This window comes from Triturus cristatus, chromosome 7, assembly GCF_964204655.1.
Source record: "Triturus cristatus chromosome 7, aTriCri1.1, whole genome shotgun sequence".
Lineage (NCBI taxonomy): Eukaryota > Metazoa > Chordata > Amphibia > Caudata > Salamandridae > Triturus > Triturus cristatus.
The window spans coordinates 967910860-967928837 of NC_140590.1; the positions used below are offsets into that span (position 1 = coordinate 967910860).

General features: G+C 42.6%; 1 protein-coding gene across 1 annotated transcript in view; it reads left to right on the forward strand.

Annotated features, from left to right (window-relative positions):
* Positions 1 to 17978, forward strand: part of TGFBI (transforming growth factor beta induced) — a 234077-nt gene that overhangs the window by 144896 nt on the left and 71203 nt on the right. Inside the window, exons 6-8 of the mRNA XM_085618009.1 lie at positions 7622 to 7768; positions 12859 to 13000; positions 17625 to 17837. Coding sequence (XP_085474135.1) covers positions 7622 to 7768; positions 12859 to 13000; positions 17625 to 17837 — 502 coding nt within the window. The remainder of the gene's footprint in view (positions 1 to 7621; positions 7769 to 12858; positions 13001 to 17624; positions 17838 to 17978) is intronic.

Here is a 17978-nt window from a genome sequence, read left to right on the forward strand (position 1 = left end):
AGGCTGAACCCACAGGTTTACATTGTACTACCCCAACCCCACTTAGTATACCACTCAGGGTCATACACGATACAATGCACACATTTACGTGATACTACCTCAGAGACCCCAATGCTATAACAAGTGATGGCAGGCAATTGTACGCACCGCCGATCTATCATTAGTGTAATGTAACATGGGACAAGGCATGTGAGATCACAGGCTAACACACGTGCATGCAATTATTTGCGAATGTTTATTTACCACAGACAAATATAGAGCGGTGTGAAACAGATGTTGGCACGATATACAGGATTTTAACAGCACTTAGATATCACACAGTTGAATACTGTTTTCTTTGCTCCTACTGTTATGTGTATAATATGATTGAAAACTTCAATAAAGAAATGTACCAAAAAGAAAAAAGAGATAATGTACAAAACACAGGAGATGGGGTAGCAGTGGACACAAGTGCAGTGCTGTTAATTACAAATCTTAGCCGTGTGTGGTGGCTGAATGGACTAATGCGTCCATTGTAGGGCCCTCTGTTCGACCTCACGCTCACAGGTTCCAATCCCAGCAGGTCAACTCATCCTTCTTAGGTTGATAAAATGAGTACCATTGAGTTGGGTAACAATAAACATCTGTTATTTATTGCCAAAATACCAGTCTGGGTGAACGTGCGCTTTCAAATACACGTTATGTTATGCATGTGCTATCACTCAGCTCTTTTACATGCAGTAGTGCATCCACAGTTTCTGCACCTACAAGAGGGTTGGCAAATCGGGTTACGGACAGGCCCATACCAAGGCAGAACCCATATTACACTGATGGAAAGGTATAAGGATAGACCTTTGGATTAGTTAGTGATCTTGTCAAGAGTCATGCACCAGCGAACACTTGCTCGACTGACTATCTCAGGGTGTGAGAGGACTGTGGAAAAGATGGAGTCCTCCCTTGAATGTCATTCTCTTCTCCTCAGGACTGGATGAAACTATTTACTGAAAGAGAACATCCCAGTCGGCCTGAGAAGGTCTTTCTTTGTGGGGGACTGAAGCTGCCTGCTGGGTGAAGCTGAAGAAGTCCAACAGGCAGCGAGCCTGGGAAGACCCAGACCCGTCTAGAGTATTCAAATTACATGGTTGCCACTGGGAGAATGCTGAGAATAATGTAATTGGCATGCCAACTTGTACACGAGCACCAGCAAAATCACTAATTAGAGAATCTCCCAACTAGCTGACCTACATTATAACTGCAAAAAACATGGATGTGCAAACTCACTATCTTTTCCCAAAAAATGTCTGCAGTTACAGGATCTTGGTGGTTGGAAGTTGGTGGCATTACTCAGATAATATATCCGGTAGATGAGTCCACCTTCTTTTCGCGTCTTTGTTTCTTCTCTTCGAATTCTCACTGTTTCGTTTTGATGTTTAGCGCGTCTCTTATCTCCTTTGCATGTTCAGGGTTTTATTGCTAATCTGAATTATGTTTACCCTGTTCGCCCAGACGTTTATAGTGTTGTGCTTGTGGAGAGCATACATCACCCTTGACATGTACTTATTCCCAGGCCTGCAAGGGATGTTTTCAACCTTTCTTCCAATGCCTTCGAGCATGTTACAGACACCAAGAGTTGAACAGCGTGCTCCATTGTGACACTGCAATAGAAAACCACAAGAATTATTTGGAGTTACATTTTTACTGCTGCATTCTGATTTATTTTTGGCACTTTTAGAAAAGTTGGCGAGTATGTATTCGCTCACAATGCTCTCGAGCATTATTGCATTCTCCATCATGTTTTATCCATTTTATATTCAGCATGTGTCTGAATTGAATTGAATGTGATTAGCTTGTACGTGTTCTGGTTATCATGTGTTTTTTTCAGTACTCGTGTTTCATTTATGCAATTTTTTTTCTCAATACGTTTTAGGCTGTACTTTACTAATAACATTAAATCTGCTATTTCTTCCATTTTGTCTGTACATTTTTACAAGGTTTGGTTTTTTATTTGTTTTGCCTATACCCGGCATTCACTTACTGTTTTTTGAGTTGTGTGTTTTTCTTGTTGTGTAATGACTCCTATTTACCTATCGTCCAATTTGGCCATTCTCTATGTCCCCTTGCTATACAGTTTTCATTGTGAAGATTCAATACCGAATTTCTTGATCTTCAGGAAGTCCTTTCTCAGCAATGTTTTAATGTCCTCACCCACATCTTGTTCTTGGTCATGCAGATCTTGGCCCATCCTAATTCATCCCATTCCTTGTTCTGCATTGCACTGCTCGTCAGGAGCATGGATTGTGGCTCCCACTATCTTTATTTTGCTCTTTCTTAATATGTGTGGTTCGAGGCTTTAATGTTGAGTGGCCAATAATTAGGCGTGGACAAAATTTAATGTAGGCCAGCATAATCAAGTATAATTTCCTGCATTTTGCGCTATGATTGTTATCCAAACTGCCTGAGATTATACTATTAATTATACCAGATTGCGTAACTGAGACTTCGTTGGGATAAAGATCCTAGTGTGCAGGAAGTATGCAAATAAACAGAACATGAGTGGCTGTTGTTCATATCGGGCTTTTCTTTTTTTACTTTTATTTAAGCGCGAAATGTTCCCTCATTGCAGAAATGGCTGCAAGGATGCATTTTGCACCAAGCAATAGTGGTAAATGGACAAGCTGACATTTTGCTTAATAACCCAAAATTGTGATAAACCGAGAAGTTGACATTTTGCTTAATAACCCAAAATTGTTTATAACGTTTGTGGCATTTTGTGTAATTTTTAGCAAAGAAGATTACGCAAACTGCATCCAGGTATATTATAATGTCATTCCCAAAGCTGGCAGCTGCCCGGTTAAGCTGTAGGAAATTCATCCACCCTGCACCTCCAGATTTTGCTTATCATTGACTGGATTGAAATCGATGGCTCGTTGGTTAGTTGCACGCAGGCTCCCTTTCTAGGTCGAAACCTACCAGACAGCACAACTGTCTAGTTTGCTATATACATCTTGGGGACATTCAGCAAGTTTTCCTGGGGATACATTCATCCCGTTACTCACTATTGGCTTTGTGGTGTGTAACTCACTTTTCCCAGCTTTCTATTTGCTGTCCTTTATTTGATTTAGGCTGTCCAGATTCAGTTTGTTCCTCCCAAGAAGCAAAGCCTTTTCACACTACCTCACCTTGTATTCTTCCACAAGTGCTACTTTTTGCAAACAGGCTTGAAAATCCTCTTATCTTGTCACATCTGCATGTGCATTAAAAGAAATAGGTCTGATAGACTTGGCATCTTTTGGCGTGTTTTCCCTGAGTTTTTGCTTTCTGACCTCCCGGTTTTGACTCTGTTTGTGCTGGCTTCGTGTTTCTGCACACTTTTCTCACTGCTGATCAGTGGTAAAGTGCAAGTGCTCCTGTGGTAAAATGTAATGGATTGGTGTTTCCATGATTGGCCTATTTGATGTATGTGTCAGTCCCTAGTAAAGTGCACTGTGTGTGCCAGTGCCTGTAGATCAAATGCTGTTGGCGGGCTGCAGCACTGGATTGTGCCACCCACCCAAACAGCCCGTAAATGTGACTCTGGCCTGCCATTGCAGAACCTGTGCACAGTCTGGTACTGACATGTCGACTTGGCAAGTGCACTCACTTGCCAGGCCCTAACCATCCCTTTTCTTATATGTCAGCTACCCCTAAGGTAGGCCCAAGGTACACCTGTGGGAAAGGTGCAGTGTACGTGAAAGGTAGGACATGCCCTGGTGTGTCTGGCATGTCCTGATAGTGAATTACTGCCAATTTCGTTTTTCACTATTGCAAGGCTATCGGTTCCCCATAGGACAGAATGGGAAGTTTGTTTATAACCTCTTATAAACATAACTGACCCTGGGAACTAAGTTGGAAAATAAAGTTTAGTATGCCCAAACAGAATCTAAAGATGCATCTTTTAGTGAAGGTGATTTTTACATTCTGTGTTTGAAAATACCATTTTTAGAAAGTAGGTATTTTCTTGCTCATTCATCCCGTGTGCCTCTGCTGGAATGTGGTTTGCCTGTCTGGGTTCTGGATGACAGAAGGCTGGGGAGCAGGAGTGGCTCTCGATAGTCTAGGTGGGTTAGGAAAGGGCTGAATAGACCTGGGCTGCAATTTGGGAAGGGGGAGGAGATTTCCTTGCACCTCAAAGGGCCTGGTCTGCCTCTGACAATGCTGTCTCCCCCCCCCTGCCAGGAAGTCACACAAGAGAAGGCAGAACTGGTTCTGGCTGGGCACAGACACTCTCTGCCTAAGAGATCAAAGGATTTTGGGATATAAATATTGGGGCCCAGACCCCTGAACTTTGAACTCTTTTGGATCAAGAAGACTGCCAAGAAGAAGAGCTGGAGAAGAGAAGCTGTGTGCTTTGCTGTGTTGGCCTGCAGTGGCTGCTTCTGTCTTGGGCAGTGAAAGGACTGGACTGAACGTTCTGCAATCTACTTTTGGGAGTTTCTCCAAGGGCTTGAGTTAGAGCTTGCCCCCTTTTCAAGAAGTCTCAGGAACAGCAAAGACGTCAAGCTCTTCTGCCCTCAGCACTGAGGACTGTGTGTCTTGTGCTGCAACAAAGGAAAAAGCAACCCGCCTCCATCTATGCCGCCGCTGCTGACTCCGTGTGCTGAATGCACCGCAGAGAGCACCGCCGGAACGCCGCACCGTGACCCTGGGATCTCTGGCGACGCCTGCTGATGCCGCACCGAGCCGTTACTCACAGTGCGACCTGTGGGCATCGCACTCCACACCGCCTCGCTTCCCAACGACGCCTTGGTATCCCCGACGACACCGCTTCAAGCCGGAATCTACGCCGCTGCTTGCACCATGGTTCGAGGGCACCGCTCGTAAAGTTACACAATGCACCACCCTCATCCCGCACCGCAGCCTTGGCCTACCGACGCCGGCGCCATCGAATCCAGTTCATCAGCCGACGACAGCGCTGCAGCACGACCACGATGCTGCTTGCCCCGCAACCTGACAGCAGCCCGACGAGCACAGCATTCACTTCGCACCGCGACCCTGGTCTCACCGACGACACCATCAGATGCCGCCATCGAGCCGCTGCTCACACTGCAACCTGAGGGCACCGCATGCCGCTCCGCTGCACTTTGCACCGCAGCACTCGACGCCTGCCGACGCCAGTGCTCCTGACTTCATCAGAGAGGAGTTCGATCTGCAACGCGTGTGAATTCAAGGGCCCGACGACTCCTGCCCCGACCTCCGGAACCGACACCTGCGGACGCCGTGCTTTCAGAAGCTCAACGAGATGTTGCCGACACCCTGCATTTCTAAAAAGGTACTGTTTGCGGGTCTTCCCGACACCGCAGCTGGCCCGCAATGCTGCGGTCAGCCAGAACTGTTTGGATTTGTTTGTTCACGACACCACGATAGCCCCGGACAGAGCTTTCGACATCTAGGAACTGTTTTTAAAGCATATTTTGATAACTGAAGATTTTTAAGTACTGTATTGTGAATTTTTATTGTTTTTGGTCTTGTCTTAGGTATATAAAAATATTGGATATTTTTCTAAACTGGTGTGGTGTCCTTTTGTAGTGCTTACACTGCATTACTGTTCGGTATGTGCAAATGCTTTACTCACTGCCTCAAAGATAAGCCTGACTGCTGGTGCCAAGCTACCAAGAGGGTGAGCAGGGGTTATTTTAGGAGTGTAACTCCCTTATCCTGACTAGAGTGGTGGTTTCTGCCCAACTTTGGCACATGCCCTAGCCAACCAAAAATCCCATTTATAACAAGGTCAAATCTCAGACTCTGTCTTCCAAGGAAGCTCGGTGCTTACATTTCAATCTCTGACTCAAAGTCGAGGATTTATGTGACAATCTTGTTGGATACTGGGGGTAGAAGAAAGGGTTTTTTTCTAGTACACAACAACATTTAATTAAACCGTGCAAGTATTTCAGAATATATTAGAATTAGCAAAGTGCAAATGAAGCATATTTTTTGTTAATTCTGAAGTGTGTTGGAAACCAATACTTTAATATGACTAAAACAAATCAATACACTAGGTGATGCCATTTCCACACATATTCGTTTCTGCGCTGTATAGTTTTATTGGTAAAACTGTATGTCTGTGCAAATGTAATGACCATTTCAATTGAAAAGGTGTTGTCTGAAATGGCAGTGTGCTACCTCACCATGCACTCAAAGCCACTGCACTCTATGCCAATACACTAATACACTCTACTCTGTACCACTCCACTCTACGCCCCTGCTTTCAATGCCAATATACTGTATGCCACACTAATCTACTCTGCACCACTGCACCTAATACCACTGCACTCTACAATCAGCCCCCAGTAAGAAAACCAGCCCAAACAGCTTCCAAACCTACCCCCATCCTTCCAGCCTCCTCGGGAAACACCCGCTGCCCGCTGCGGCCAGTCCAACCCTGAACACAGCACTCTACACCTCTGCACTCTACACCACTGTAGTCTACGTCATTCTTCTCCAATGCACTCTATGCCTCTCTACATCACTGCACTCTACTCTGTAACACTGCACACTCCGCCACTGAACTCTACAACCCACTACTCTGCACTACTGCACTCTACACCACTGCACTCTGCAGCTCTCCACTGTATGCCAGTGCACTCTATGCCACTCCACTCTAAACCACTGCACTCTATGCCACTCTACTTTGCACTACTCTATGACTCTGCACTCTATTCCACTTTAGACTGCACCACTATATTTTACTCTGCACCACTGTGCTCTGTGCCACTGTATTCTATGCCACTGCAATTTTATACCACTCTACTCTGCACCACTCCATTTTGCAACACTGCACTTTACACCACTGCACTCTACAATGCACCACCTTAATCTATGCCACTGCATTCTACGACTCCGCATAGTAAGCCACTGAATTCTATGCTGCTGCACTCTACGTCACTATACTCTGTAGCACTCTACACTAGTCGAGTCTACTCCACGCCAATCGACTCTATGTCATGCTATTCTACTGCACTCTGCTCTGCATCACTCTACTCTGCATTACTGCACTCAGCACCACTGCACTCTACACCACTGCACTGTACACCACTCAGCACTATGAAACTTTACTCTGCAACACTGCCGTCTATGCCACTGAACTCTACACCACTCTGTTCTGCACTACTGCATTCCATGCCAATGCACTCTGCAGCACTTCACTCTATTCCACTGCACTCCCTGCCTTTGCACTCTACAGAACTATACTCTACTCTCCACCACTCTCCTCTGCACCACTCTGTGCCACTGCACTCTATGCCACTCTACTCTACTCTGCACAACTACACTCTATGCCACTGTACTCTTTGCCACTCTACTCTACACCACTCCACTCTGCAACACTGCACTCTACGCCACTGCACTCTACACTCTACACCACTACACACTACAATCTATGCCACTGCATTCTACGAAGCTGCATTGTATGCCGCTGAATTCTATGCTGCTGCACTCTATGTCACTTTACTCTGCAAAACTCGATGCCAATGCACTCTACACCAGTCCACTCTACTCTACGCCACTCCACTGTACACCAAGCTACGCCATCCCACACTGCCACTCGAATAAACAACACTCTGCGCCAATCCACTAACAGGTGTTCTTGTGTCTGCTCCTCCTCTAGATTGTGACGGTGAACTGTGCCAGGCTGATGCAAGCGGACCATCACGCTACAAATGGCGTCGTCCACGTCATAGACAAGGTCATCACCGCCGTCACGAACAACATCAACCAAGTCGTCGAGATAGAGGAAAGCCTAGAGACCCTCAGAGTGAGTTGAGCCTGCATTATTCCTCATTTTCTCTGCAGAGCGCTGCTCAGCCACATAGAAGCACGCGCGCCTGCCTGCATATTTACACGAGCACAAGAGAGCTAAATAAAGGTTGCAAAGAGACCACGAAGCCTTATTCTAACCATCTATGGAAGCCTGCTGCTAAGAAGTGCGAAGCGTGAAATTAATAGTCATGCGTCAGTACCAGCTCTGTGTCTCCAAGTGTTTGCAGTGTTTGTAATAACACAGTCGTAGGGTGCTGGTGGGTTTCCAGCGCTCTGTTCAATGACTGGCACTAAAATATGGCAGCGAGCTATTTAAGCTCTAATTCCGCTAATGCCAACCTGGGCCTCGCAGTCTAACTTTGAATAATAATGGCATTGTTTACCGCACTAAAGGTTTACAGAAGCTGATAAGGTAAATGGAAAAAAATAATTCATCACCAAGGCTTCATGAAACGCTTTGTTATTTTTTAGGGAAACTCTTCCCTTAATTTCCAAATACCCAAATAGACAGTATGCAAGCTCCTTTTTATTACAAAAAAACGCCAGTTCATTTTGAGTAGTGCTACTGCATATTTCATCTTTATAAGGTACATTTCTGGAGCTCCTCTCTATTGAAGTAATGGCATGTGTTGGATTTATTTGTCTGCATTCGGGCATGTACATTAATCGGTCATCTCTTTGTCTGTGCAGCTGTCTGCCTGGTTTCCATCTTATGGATGCAGCCAGCAGCCATAGAGGGAAAATAAATGTGCGAGGGACCTGGAATCACGCGCTCATCTACAACGAGCTATATATAGCAAACCCAATAGGTCGCGCTAAACTTGTCTTTAATATGAAACGGCTAAGTCGGTGGTCTAGCTTTTTGTTGGGGGAGTTGTTTGGTAATAGTTGGGTATCTCATTTATTTTGTGTGTGAAAAAACTGTAAATCCAACAGCATGTTATCATGAGAGCAAAGTAGAAGAAATTAACTTAGTAAATAGATTTAAACAGTCGAAAATAACTTTACTCGGTCTAAAAAAAAAGACTATAAAAGTGAATAAAACATGGATGCATACACCAGTCAATATAAAAACACCTTACAGCTTGATTCACAAATGTATCCAGTGCTTTAAATGGGCCGGTACTCACTGGTACCGAGTACCGGCACTTCCGAATTTTTTTGCCGTCAGTACCGTCACTTCTCTGTAGCCAGGGAGAGTACCGGTACCCTGATACACGGCAGGGCAGTCTCGGTTTCTCTGCTCCAGTGCAGGGCAGAGGTCGCTCTGCCTCCGAGGAGCTTGTAATTAACTTGGCTGAAGTATCCTTTTACAGAGTTGCTGGTGAAGATTCCAGCACCGCCCATTTAATTGTCCACAAACTGTAGGGGGGGTGAGAGGGTTTGTGTCACGCTGTGATTAACAGGGCAGGGTCTTTAGACAGACCCTGCACTGTCAATCAGGTGCGCAGCGACCATTCGGGAGAAAGTGCCATCATGACTTTCATTTTGTGTTATGAGTTAATCTGTGTTTTTTGACATAAACACATTTCTCGTGTTTTAATATGTGCTGCAACTAGTACAGAAGTCTCTATGTATGATGTTATTTTGCCCTTAGCCCCGCCCACTTGCCACACCTCTATTGTAATGAGTACCTGCACTTATTTTTCCCCATTTAAAACACTGAATGTATCTACAATTGTCTTCACAGTAATCATTATATGTCAATAGAAAACAAAAAAGGACCTGGTATGCATATTCAGGAGATTAAATAATCATTTAATTCAATGATGTATAATACAAAGCAACCATTAATCGCCCCACAATAAACCTAATCGAACGGCAGTCCTAGTTTCAAGCGCCATCACAATTAAGCTCAGCTAGCAGCAAGTCAAACAAGCATATTGTGCATGAGTAGACAAGTGAGTAGACATATGAAAATAGAAAAAAAATAATAATAATTAAAAAAGACAATAAAACATTCTAGAAATTCACAGTATAAGAAACTGAACTCCTCACAAGAGCGCCAAAAAATACTCAAGAGACGTATTCATGTGCCTCATCAACCGTCTTTCTAATTCTCAATGAAAATTCAAGAACGCAAGCTGCAGAATAAGTTGTATGTATTTCCAAAATAGCTATAAGTACATTAGGGCAGGCTTAACATGAACAAAATGCAATGGTTTCAGCAAATGCAATAAAAACTTTCTTCAAGGGATATCTTAAAATCAACAAAAAAACAAAATGCACAAGATCCTTGGGGGAGAGGGGGAATTGTCAAATGTACAGTAAAGCAGCTTTGTAGCCTACCTACAAGGTTAAGGAAATGCCAACAGCATATGAAACTGACTGAACCTAAATCTTGTCAGGAGAAATCGACGATGAACATTAAAAATGCTAAGCAAATAACATTCAATGGCTGGGCTTGTTCCAATCAATGCATGTACACGAACCATGGGTTTCTCTGGCTCAATACCCTCCGTCTCAGTTTTCCTCCATTTTAGGAAATTATTACGGGCTAAGGGGATATCAGCATTCAAAATGGTAGAGGGCAGCTCAAACGGGGCGGGTCTGCCTAGTTTGGAAAAATAATTCTGAATGTACCTCAGCCATTTGAATGACGTCCATCCGTCGAGCTCTAGGCAGTCCTTGACCATCTCCCTGCTTAGGTGATTTTCTGGTTGCACCCAAAAAGTGAGTCAACGAATCAGGGGGTGGAAGGCAATGAGATCCGACAGGTAAGGCAACCCTAACTTCTCATGAACCATAAAAGCAGAGGTTGAAGTGGGAACTGCCAACAATTGCCTGCAGAACCTGTTTTCCTCCAGCTGAAGCTCCCTTGAGTTGACAGATCCCCATACATCTCTACCATAGGTGGGTACTGGAACAGATTTGCCCTGATAGATTTTAGTCAGGGCACCCAATGGTTTTCTACCAATTCTAGCAGAAAAAATGAAAAGAGCCCCTATGGATCTCGACAGAGCTGATTTCTTGGATTTTAACAGCTTGTCATAGACACAAATACTTCATACATAAAAAATTAAAAGGAACTAGCCAAAAGTGTGGATTTGCCAGCGTTTATACCCGAAACTGAACAGCATCAGTAAAAAGAAAACAAATGTTTTTTGCCAATAGGAAGCGCCATCAACAAAATGGTGCCTCCCCCAGCATCATGCTATATATATTGGCATATATCACCAAGAATGACCACATGCGCCATGATGCTGGTGTCATTTTGGCATTTTCTTAATTTACTGTTCCGGGATGGTGTATGTTTAATTCCACTCTCAGGTGCCGGCACTGTTCATTTCCCCCCCAGGGCATAACAATCCTACCGCAGGGTAATACGAAACATTTATTCTAAAAGAATCAGCCATACTATGTGAGCTGTTGAAGTTTAGAATCTTATGAAATGTGCTTATAATGACATCAAAATAGGCCACTACACATGCACCGTTCCCCTTTCAAACATTTTTATCATTTTTTGCGTCTTCAGAAAGAAATGAGTGTTGGCTATCAGGCCAATGCTCCAGGTATAATACAACGAGAGTGAATCGGCTGCAGTTGGATTTTTCTTTTTCTACATTATGCTCCAGTGCATATTCTTTTATCTTGCGTTTATGTCAGTGCACTATGATGGTTGAAATCATCTTTTAATTTTTCCTTGGTGGAAATGGCAGTGAATTTATAAATATTTTGCACACAATGAATCTACAAGCGCTTAGTTCCTTCAGGTACTTATATTGATGCTAGAATTGTTTTATACATTATCCTACAAAAAAAAACTACATTTGGCTTTCCCAATCAACATTCAATTCATAAAAGTAAAAAAAATCCGAACATTCTAATTTTATGCAGACGAAAACTTCAACAATCTCTCCTTTCAACATACAGAATGTTTTTTTTTTTTTTAAAACAATGTTCTACAATTTTGTGCTTTTAACAATAATTATGTTCTCTTTTTTTAACTTCAGACAACTAATCAGTATAGCTCATCAATTCAGACATTGTTTTGAATACCTATTTCCATGTTTGAAAAAAACACGTACAAGCTAATGGCCTGAAAAAAAAAATGTAATTTAAAAAAGCAAATAACTTTTAATTTTTGTGCTATACTGCTATATTGTTAGTCTGGTTCCTGGTGACATTAGTTCTCGTGGTTTATGATGTCATAAGAACACCTCGGTGGCAATGTAGGACCATAAAACATAGTTACTCTTTAGGATCCTATAAACAAGAAATACTTTTCCCTATATATTGAATGTAGGAAAATTGGAAAATGTGGCTCTTTGGCAGCTGCAATGTTCATTAGACTAAGTATTAGATCCAACTTGAAAGAAACACACTGCCTGTTATGAATTTTACCTCTACCTTTTTCTTCTAATGCATTTAACATGACAAATATTTAGGATCTCACTTTTCTTCTGCCTTAATTCTCATGTTGAATATAATCCTTAAAAACTCACTCAATCTCCAATGTCTCTATAGGAGACCTCTTAATATATACCTCTCTAGCATGGTTATTTGGGGGTCTTGGCCAACAAAGTATACATTCTGTCTCACTGATCTCACTTTCAACCCATCAAAAACATAAAACGAATGGAAATCCACCCACTGTGCATTTAGGAGTTTTAAAGTTATACATCACCATCTCCCTCAATCTGTTACTTTTCTATGGAACAACTTTATTTTTTTTTCTTTGTGGTTTCAGGCTTTCAAAGCAGTTAGCACAGGCAAGAAGTTTGGGATAAAGAGGGCATGGTAATTAGATTTAAAGCTCTCCCCTCTAGATCCACATAATTATCATGTAACCAGAACTCCTTGAAGGCATCGACCTAAATATTTGATTACACTTTATTTATCGTTTATGTACCTAATATTTTCATGTTTTAATGATCAAACAACAAACAGTGGTGCTTCCATAATTCATTGACATGACATATCATCCGCAAAATTTACATTTCCATCAATAGCAAATAAAACAAAATAACGTACTTAACAAAAAATTTAGAAAATTAATACATTTTCAGCTCAGATAAGGATTATGATTATAAGTGCTCTTCAAATATATGTGAATTTCAGTGTGCTGGATGTTTCTATTTTCAGGCTGCTGTTGCTGCTTCTGGCCTTACCACAATGTTGGAAGGTGATGAACAGTATACACTTTTAGCTCCGACCAATGAAGCCTTCGAGAAGATTCCCCAGGAAACACTAAACAGAATTCTTGGAGACCCAGAAGCTCTGAAAGGTAAATCTGAAGTGTTTGCAATGAAATGTTATTCTGAGGATGTGTAACAAATCTGTAGGTGATATTCTGCTGTCTTGGCTTTACAAACTCATAGAAATAAATGAGAAAATCAGATAATTGATCATCATAGAGACTTGGGGGAAAAGACGCACAAAGACAACAACTCTACTGTCATGTACAATAAGGGCAATGGGCAAAAAGAGGCATAGATACAGGGAGGATGGAGACACAGAGACTGTCATACAGGGTGAAATTATGCCAGGAAATATCAGAGAGGGAAACAAAGATAATGGATTTAACATTGAATTTGAGAAGAAGAGAAACAGAGTAATAAGGAGACAAATGTGTCATACTATAAGGTAACAGTAAAATTAGAAACCAATTTGTCTTTGGCTCCGTCACAGTTTATATGAGGATCAGTATACCTGAGGATAGAAACAGAAGAGTGACTGATTAAAAAATGGTGTGATGAAATTCAAATATTTAGGAAGTTGTGGGTACAAAATCAATCCGCAGGCATGACAACACTCCCAGAACTGACTTGGGTTAGGTTGAGGACCATAGGTCCAAACTCTCATGCTAAGCACCTCTGTTCTGAACACTCATTACATAATAAACTCACTGGGGCTAGGTCATGGGGTCACAAGATGTTCTCCCGTGAAGCAAAACTCCACCCCACAAATCACATTATCCACAGTTGACCAGTTTATTTGAACATTGAATATCACTTCACCCTGTGAGTGTATCCATCCAGAAAAACAATTCTACACATCAGTCTGCCCAAAGAAGCTTGGACCATGAAGAGTCGCTATTCAAATACTACATCATATAAAATAATGATACCATGGTACACATGAAGTGTGGAAGCAGAAGGTTTCCATAGCGGAGAGACAATTTTCCCCAAGTTCTCTTCTAAGTACCGTGTATGGAATGTGATATAAAAACTTGTTTAAACACATCGGGTCCTAGAATGATCCATTTGCACCTAGATATACCTAGATGTCGATGATTTTGGCGTTTCCCTGAAGTCAACTAATAAGTAAATATCCGAGACAAATGCATTGATGCTCCTGCAAAAGTACCACTTCAACCTTGATTTTTTGGATCATTAGAGGAAACATTTCTGAATACATATACATGGTGTGAAGAACAAACAGCATACGAATTTCTGAACTGCTACTTCCACCTTCCCTTTATTTGCAAACATAGCCACTAATTCCCTCAACTGATATGTGTGCCCTGAGGAGAATCATCAAGGTAGGCCTGTCACAGAACTAGTGAACCAGAAAATCCCCCCCAGAAGCAAGAAGACCAGGAAGGGAAAACTGTTAAAAGTGGCTGCCCACAAAGAAAGGTGGGAGGACAGGGAAAATCAACTTGAGAACTAGAATTGTCCATTTGCCCCTGGATAGGGGCACAAGGAATGGACTTAAATGTAGTCTCTACCAAAATGCTTGTCGATAGGACAAAGATATAATGAGCCTCAAACAAAGACATCGTTTATCTTTACAGAGGATTTGAACACCGTGTGTTCTGTTCATACCATGACTAAAAAAATCAAAAGGGAGGCAAACTGCAAGAGAGGGGAAGATATTTCATCCAATGTTGTACAGTTGAAAGACCATGCAGCTTTCTGATGAAACCATTTCTATTGATTAACAAGGGAACCCTGAGAGGTTTGTCCACCTACTCCACTTTCATTGAGGATGAAGAACTACAGGGATGGAGAAGAAACACCATTTACCGAAAAGGAGAATGACCAACCTCTTTAGAACTGCATGCCAGCCAGAATGGGTCATTGGTACCAAGTATTCATATGCCTCAAATTTTGGCAACTAACGTGTCAGAGCTTACAAATTAAAGTCAGGCCTTGCGTCAGGAATACATCCAGGCAGACTACTATTTCCAGTGTTCCACTTAATAATCCCTCGTGAATGTCCTGTCCTGCTAAGGAAAACAGTAGAAATAAGATAACTTGCTTGTACATATGCCAGGTAAGAAAATAGAATTGCTGAATCAGCCGAAATGTAATCAGACTGAATAGAATACTGTAGTATTGCTACACAGCACCCATCTCCTGGGTAGTCTGAGGCAACTAGTAATGAGATGTCAAATGGATCAGCAAATCATTTAACTATGAATAAATGTGAATACTCTTCTCATAGAGGATACTAACCTTCCAAAAATTGGATGCAATAAAGAACTCTAAAGTTTCTTTCTTGAATGTTCATAGAGAGGGGACTTCTTCCACAAGCCTTAGTTTCTCCCTGAACCCCTCGTTTGACATTTATCCACTTTCCACTCTTCCCGCCTCTGTCCACTGTCCTCCCAGTCTGGCGCTCCAGGCAGCCATTGGAACAGCTCTCTGACAGGCTGTGGCTGCAGAGATTCTGACACTGATATAGCGGAGTGGGAGAAGATTTCTTACCATGCATTGATCATGATGACCAGAGAAGTGTTGTCTCCTCTATGGAGATGGACCCCCGCAAATATGGCACAGTCTATTGTGAGGCTCCTGCACAGGTTCAACACCACCTAGGTAAAATCTTGAGTTACTGATTCATTGTTAAAAGAAAGAACTGTAAACAAGGAACATCAGCCTTCAATTCCAAACTTAATTCAATGCTGGTGGAGTGGAATTGGACATGGAAGTAAGCACTGATGTCTTGAATTCCCTGCAACTAGTAATAAAGTGCTACTTTGAAGAGACTCTATTGTAAAGGCAATAATCTTCATAAAACACCTGGCCCTGTTCATATTGGAAAATTCTTAAAATGTTCCTTATTTTACCTAAACCCAAAACACAAAGAAGTAGAAGCCAAGGGCATGTTTATTTGGAAGTAAAAAGGTTACAGTCCTGTTGAAAAGAGTAAATCAGATGATGGTGGGAGCTTCTTTGTCTATAGTTCTTTTATAAGAAAGGAAAATAATACTTATAAGGCTAAAGGCTTGCAAACTTGTGATCTTGTCTGCTAGGTAGAGCGTTGTGTTGTAAGTGACATTCCTAACTGTGATGAAGTATATTTCCCGGACGGCTCAGATTTGAAGAGGGAGCCAATAGAGTACAGGTAGCATGATAAAGTTGATGCCTGGAATACCTGAGAGCAGGCCGTTGCTTCTGTTTAGGTGAGGCGGCTGCTATCCACATATGACTGAATAAGAGCGATGAATTTCTTCAACAAGCATTGGCATAGCCAATAGGTCTCGCCTTTGGGACCTTATAAGTGTTTAGCCATGCAACAGTTGCATAACTAAATACTTATAAGGGACCTATTGGCTATGCCAAGCGGCCGTGCGGCCGCGAAAGTGAAAGTGATCCCGATCAAACATCAAAGCGACCGTGCGGCCGCGAAAGTGAAAGTAATTGCGGTCAAGCGCGGTGCGCGCGCCCGCGAACTTGCACTGTAGCTCTAGGCTGGCCTGGTAGCACTTTTTGGAGCCCTCTCAAAAAGTCTCCCCAGACCAGCGCATGCGCTGGGTCAGGCAAGACCTAAAAAGAGGTGCATGAGTGCTGTCACTCACCTAAAGGAGCAGGCCTTGAATAAAGGGTGTGGCTTACTAAACTAAACAAAGCGATGTTGCATTATGCTGTGATTAATGACATATGTTTACACTAACACAGTAAAAAGAGAAGAAAAGAAAAAAGCACATATATTATACATAATGGTCATCATAATTTAAAGGTTTTCTTTTTATGAGCTCGAGAACTTACAAGATATTAGTATACACAAATTAAGATTCTCAGCCTTTTTTCAGGCTAATAATTCTCAGTATAATTCACTTCTGCCAAAATGACCTTTCGCCGATTTAGTCACATTCCACTTTTGACACCACTCCCTTTCCATATTGCAATGACCCTTCTGTACTATCATAACCGAAAGACAGCAAAACTACATAATATGTCGAAATGTTCCATAATGAAGTGCATGAAAGAACTGTCCAATGATTAGAAAGGTGAAACCAAATGGCAGGAATCCACAGAAAAGTTCAGCTAAAATACTTAATACTATTTAGCCCCTTATGAATTAAGGTAGTAGATCTGAAAAAAGTAGTGGAAGTCTTGAAAACCTAGAGTACGTACCAAAGACTGTAATCCTTTACCGAAGGATGGTTGGGACCAGGGGTGGCTGGCATGGCTCGTGGGTGGTGGGGCAGGTGGGTTGCGGGTCACGGGGGATCTTATGGGGGGTAGCCCTGGGAGTGGTCATGCATATTAAAAAAAACATTTTAAAAAAATGTGCCTTTGCGCCGGGTCCCGCATCTCCACTCCTGCTCTTCTCCGTCTTGGACGGAAGCACAGCCAGGCCCAACTGACGAATCACAATGCTGCAATGCAGCGCATATGCATATAGCATATGCAGGTGTAATACGCAGCTCTGTTGATATTAAATAATTCCATATAAAGAAACCGTGTATGAAAAACATCTGTTCAACAGGGACATTTATTGGACCAGTCTACAGTCGACAGAGGCGCTGTAAATATATCTTGGAAGGATTTAGCAATGTGTGAAAGTAGAAGATATTTTAAAGATTGTGAAAATGAGTATTGCAAAGTCAGGGTGGAAGCTGTGGGGCTCTTTGGGCTTCTAATGCCCTCGTGCACTAACCGGTGGCTATTTTGCAGATCTTTTAAACCACCACATCCTGAGGTCGGCTCAGTGCGCCGAAGCCATCATCGCCAGCAACTCCATCGACACGCTGGAGGGCACGCCCCTGGAGGTCGGCTGCAACGCGGACAACATGACCTTGAACGGAAGGGCCATCATTTCCAGGAAGGATGTTCTGGCCACGAACGGCGTGGTGCATTTCATCGACGAGCTGCTGATTCCCGACGCAGGTAGGATTCAAATGACGTCTGAAGCGTTTTGCATAATTGAATTGAGGGCCGTGGGCTGCTTCGGGAAAACAAATCCAGATCTAAATCGCTTTGATGAAAAAAACGCATTTCACAGGCCCAAGTCCTGCTAAGCATAATGAA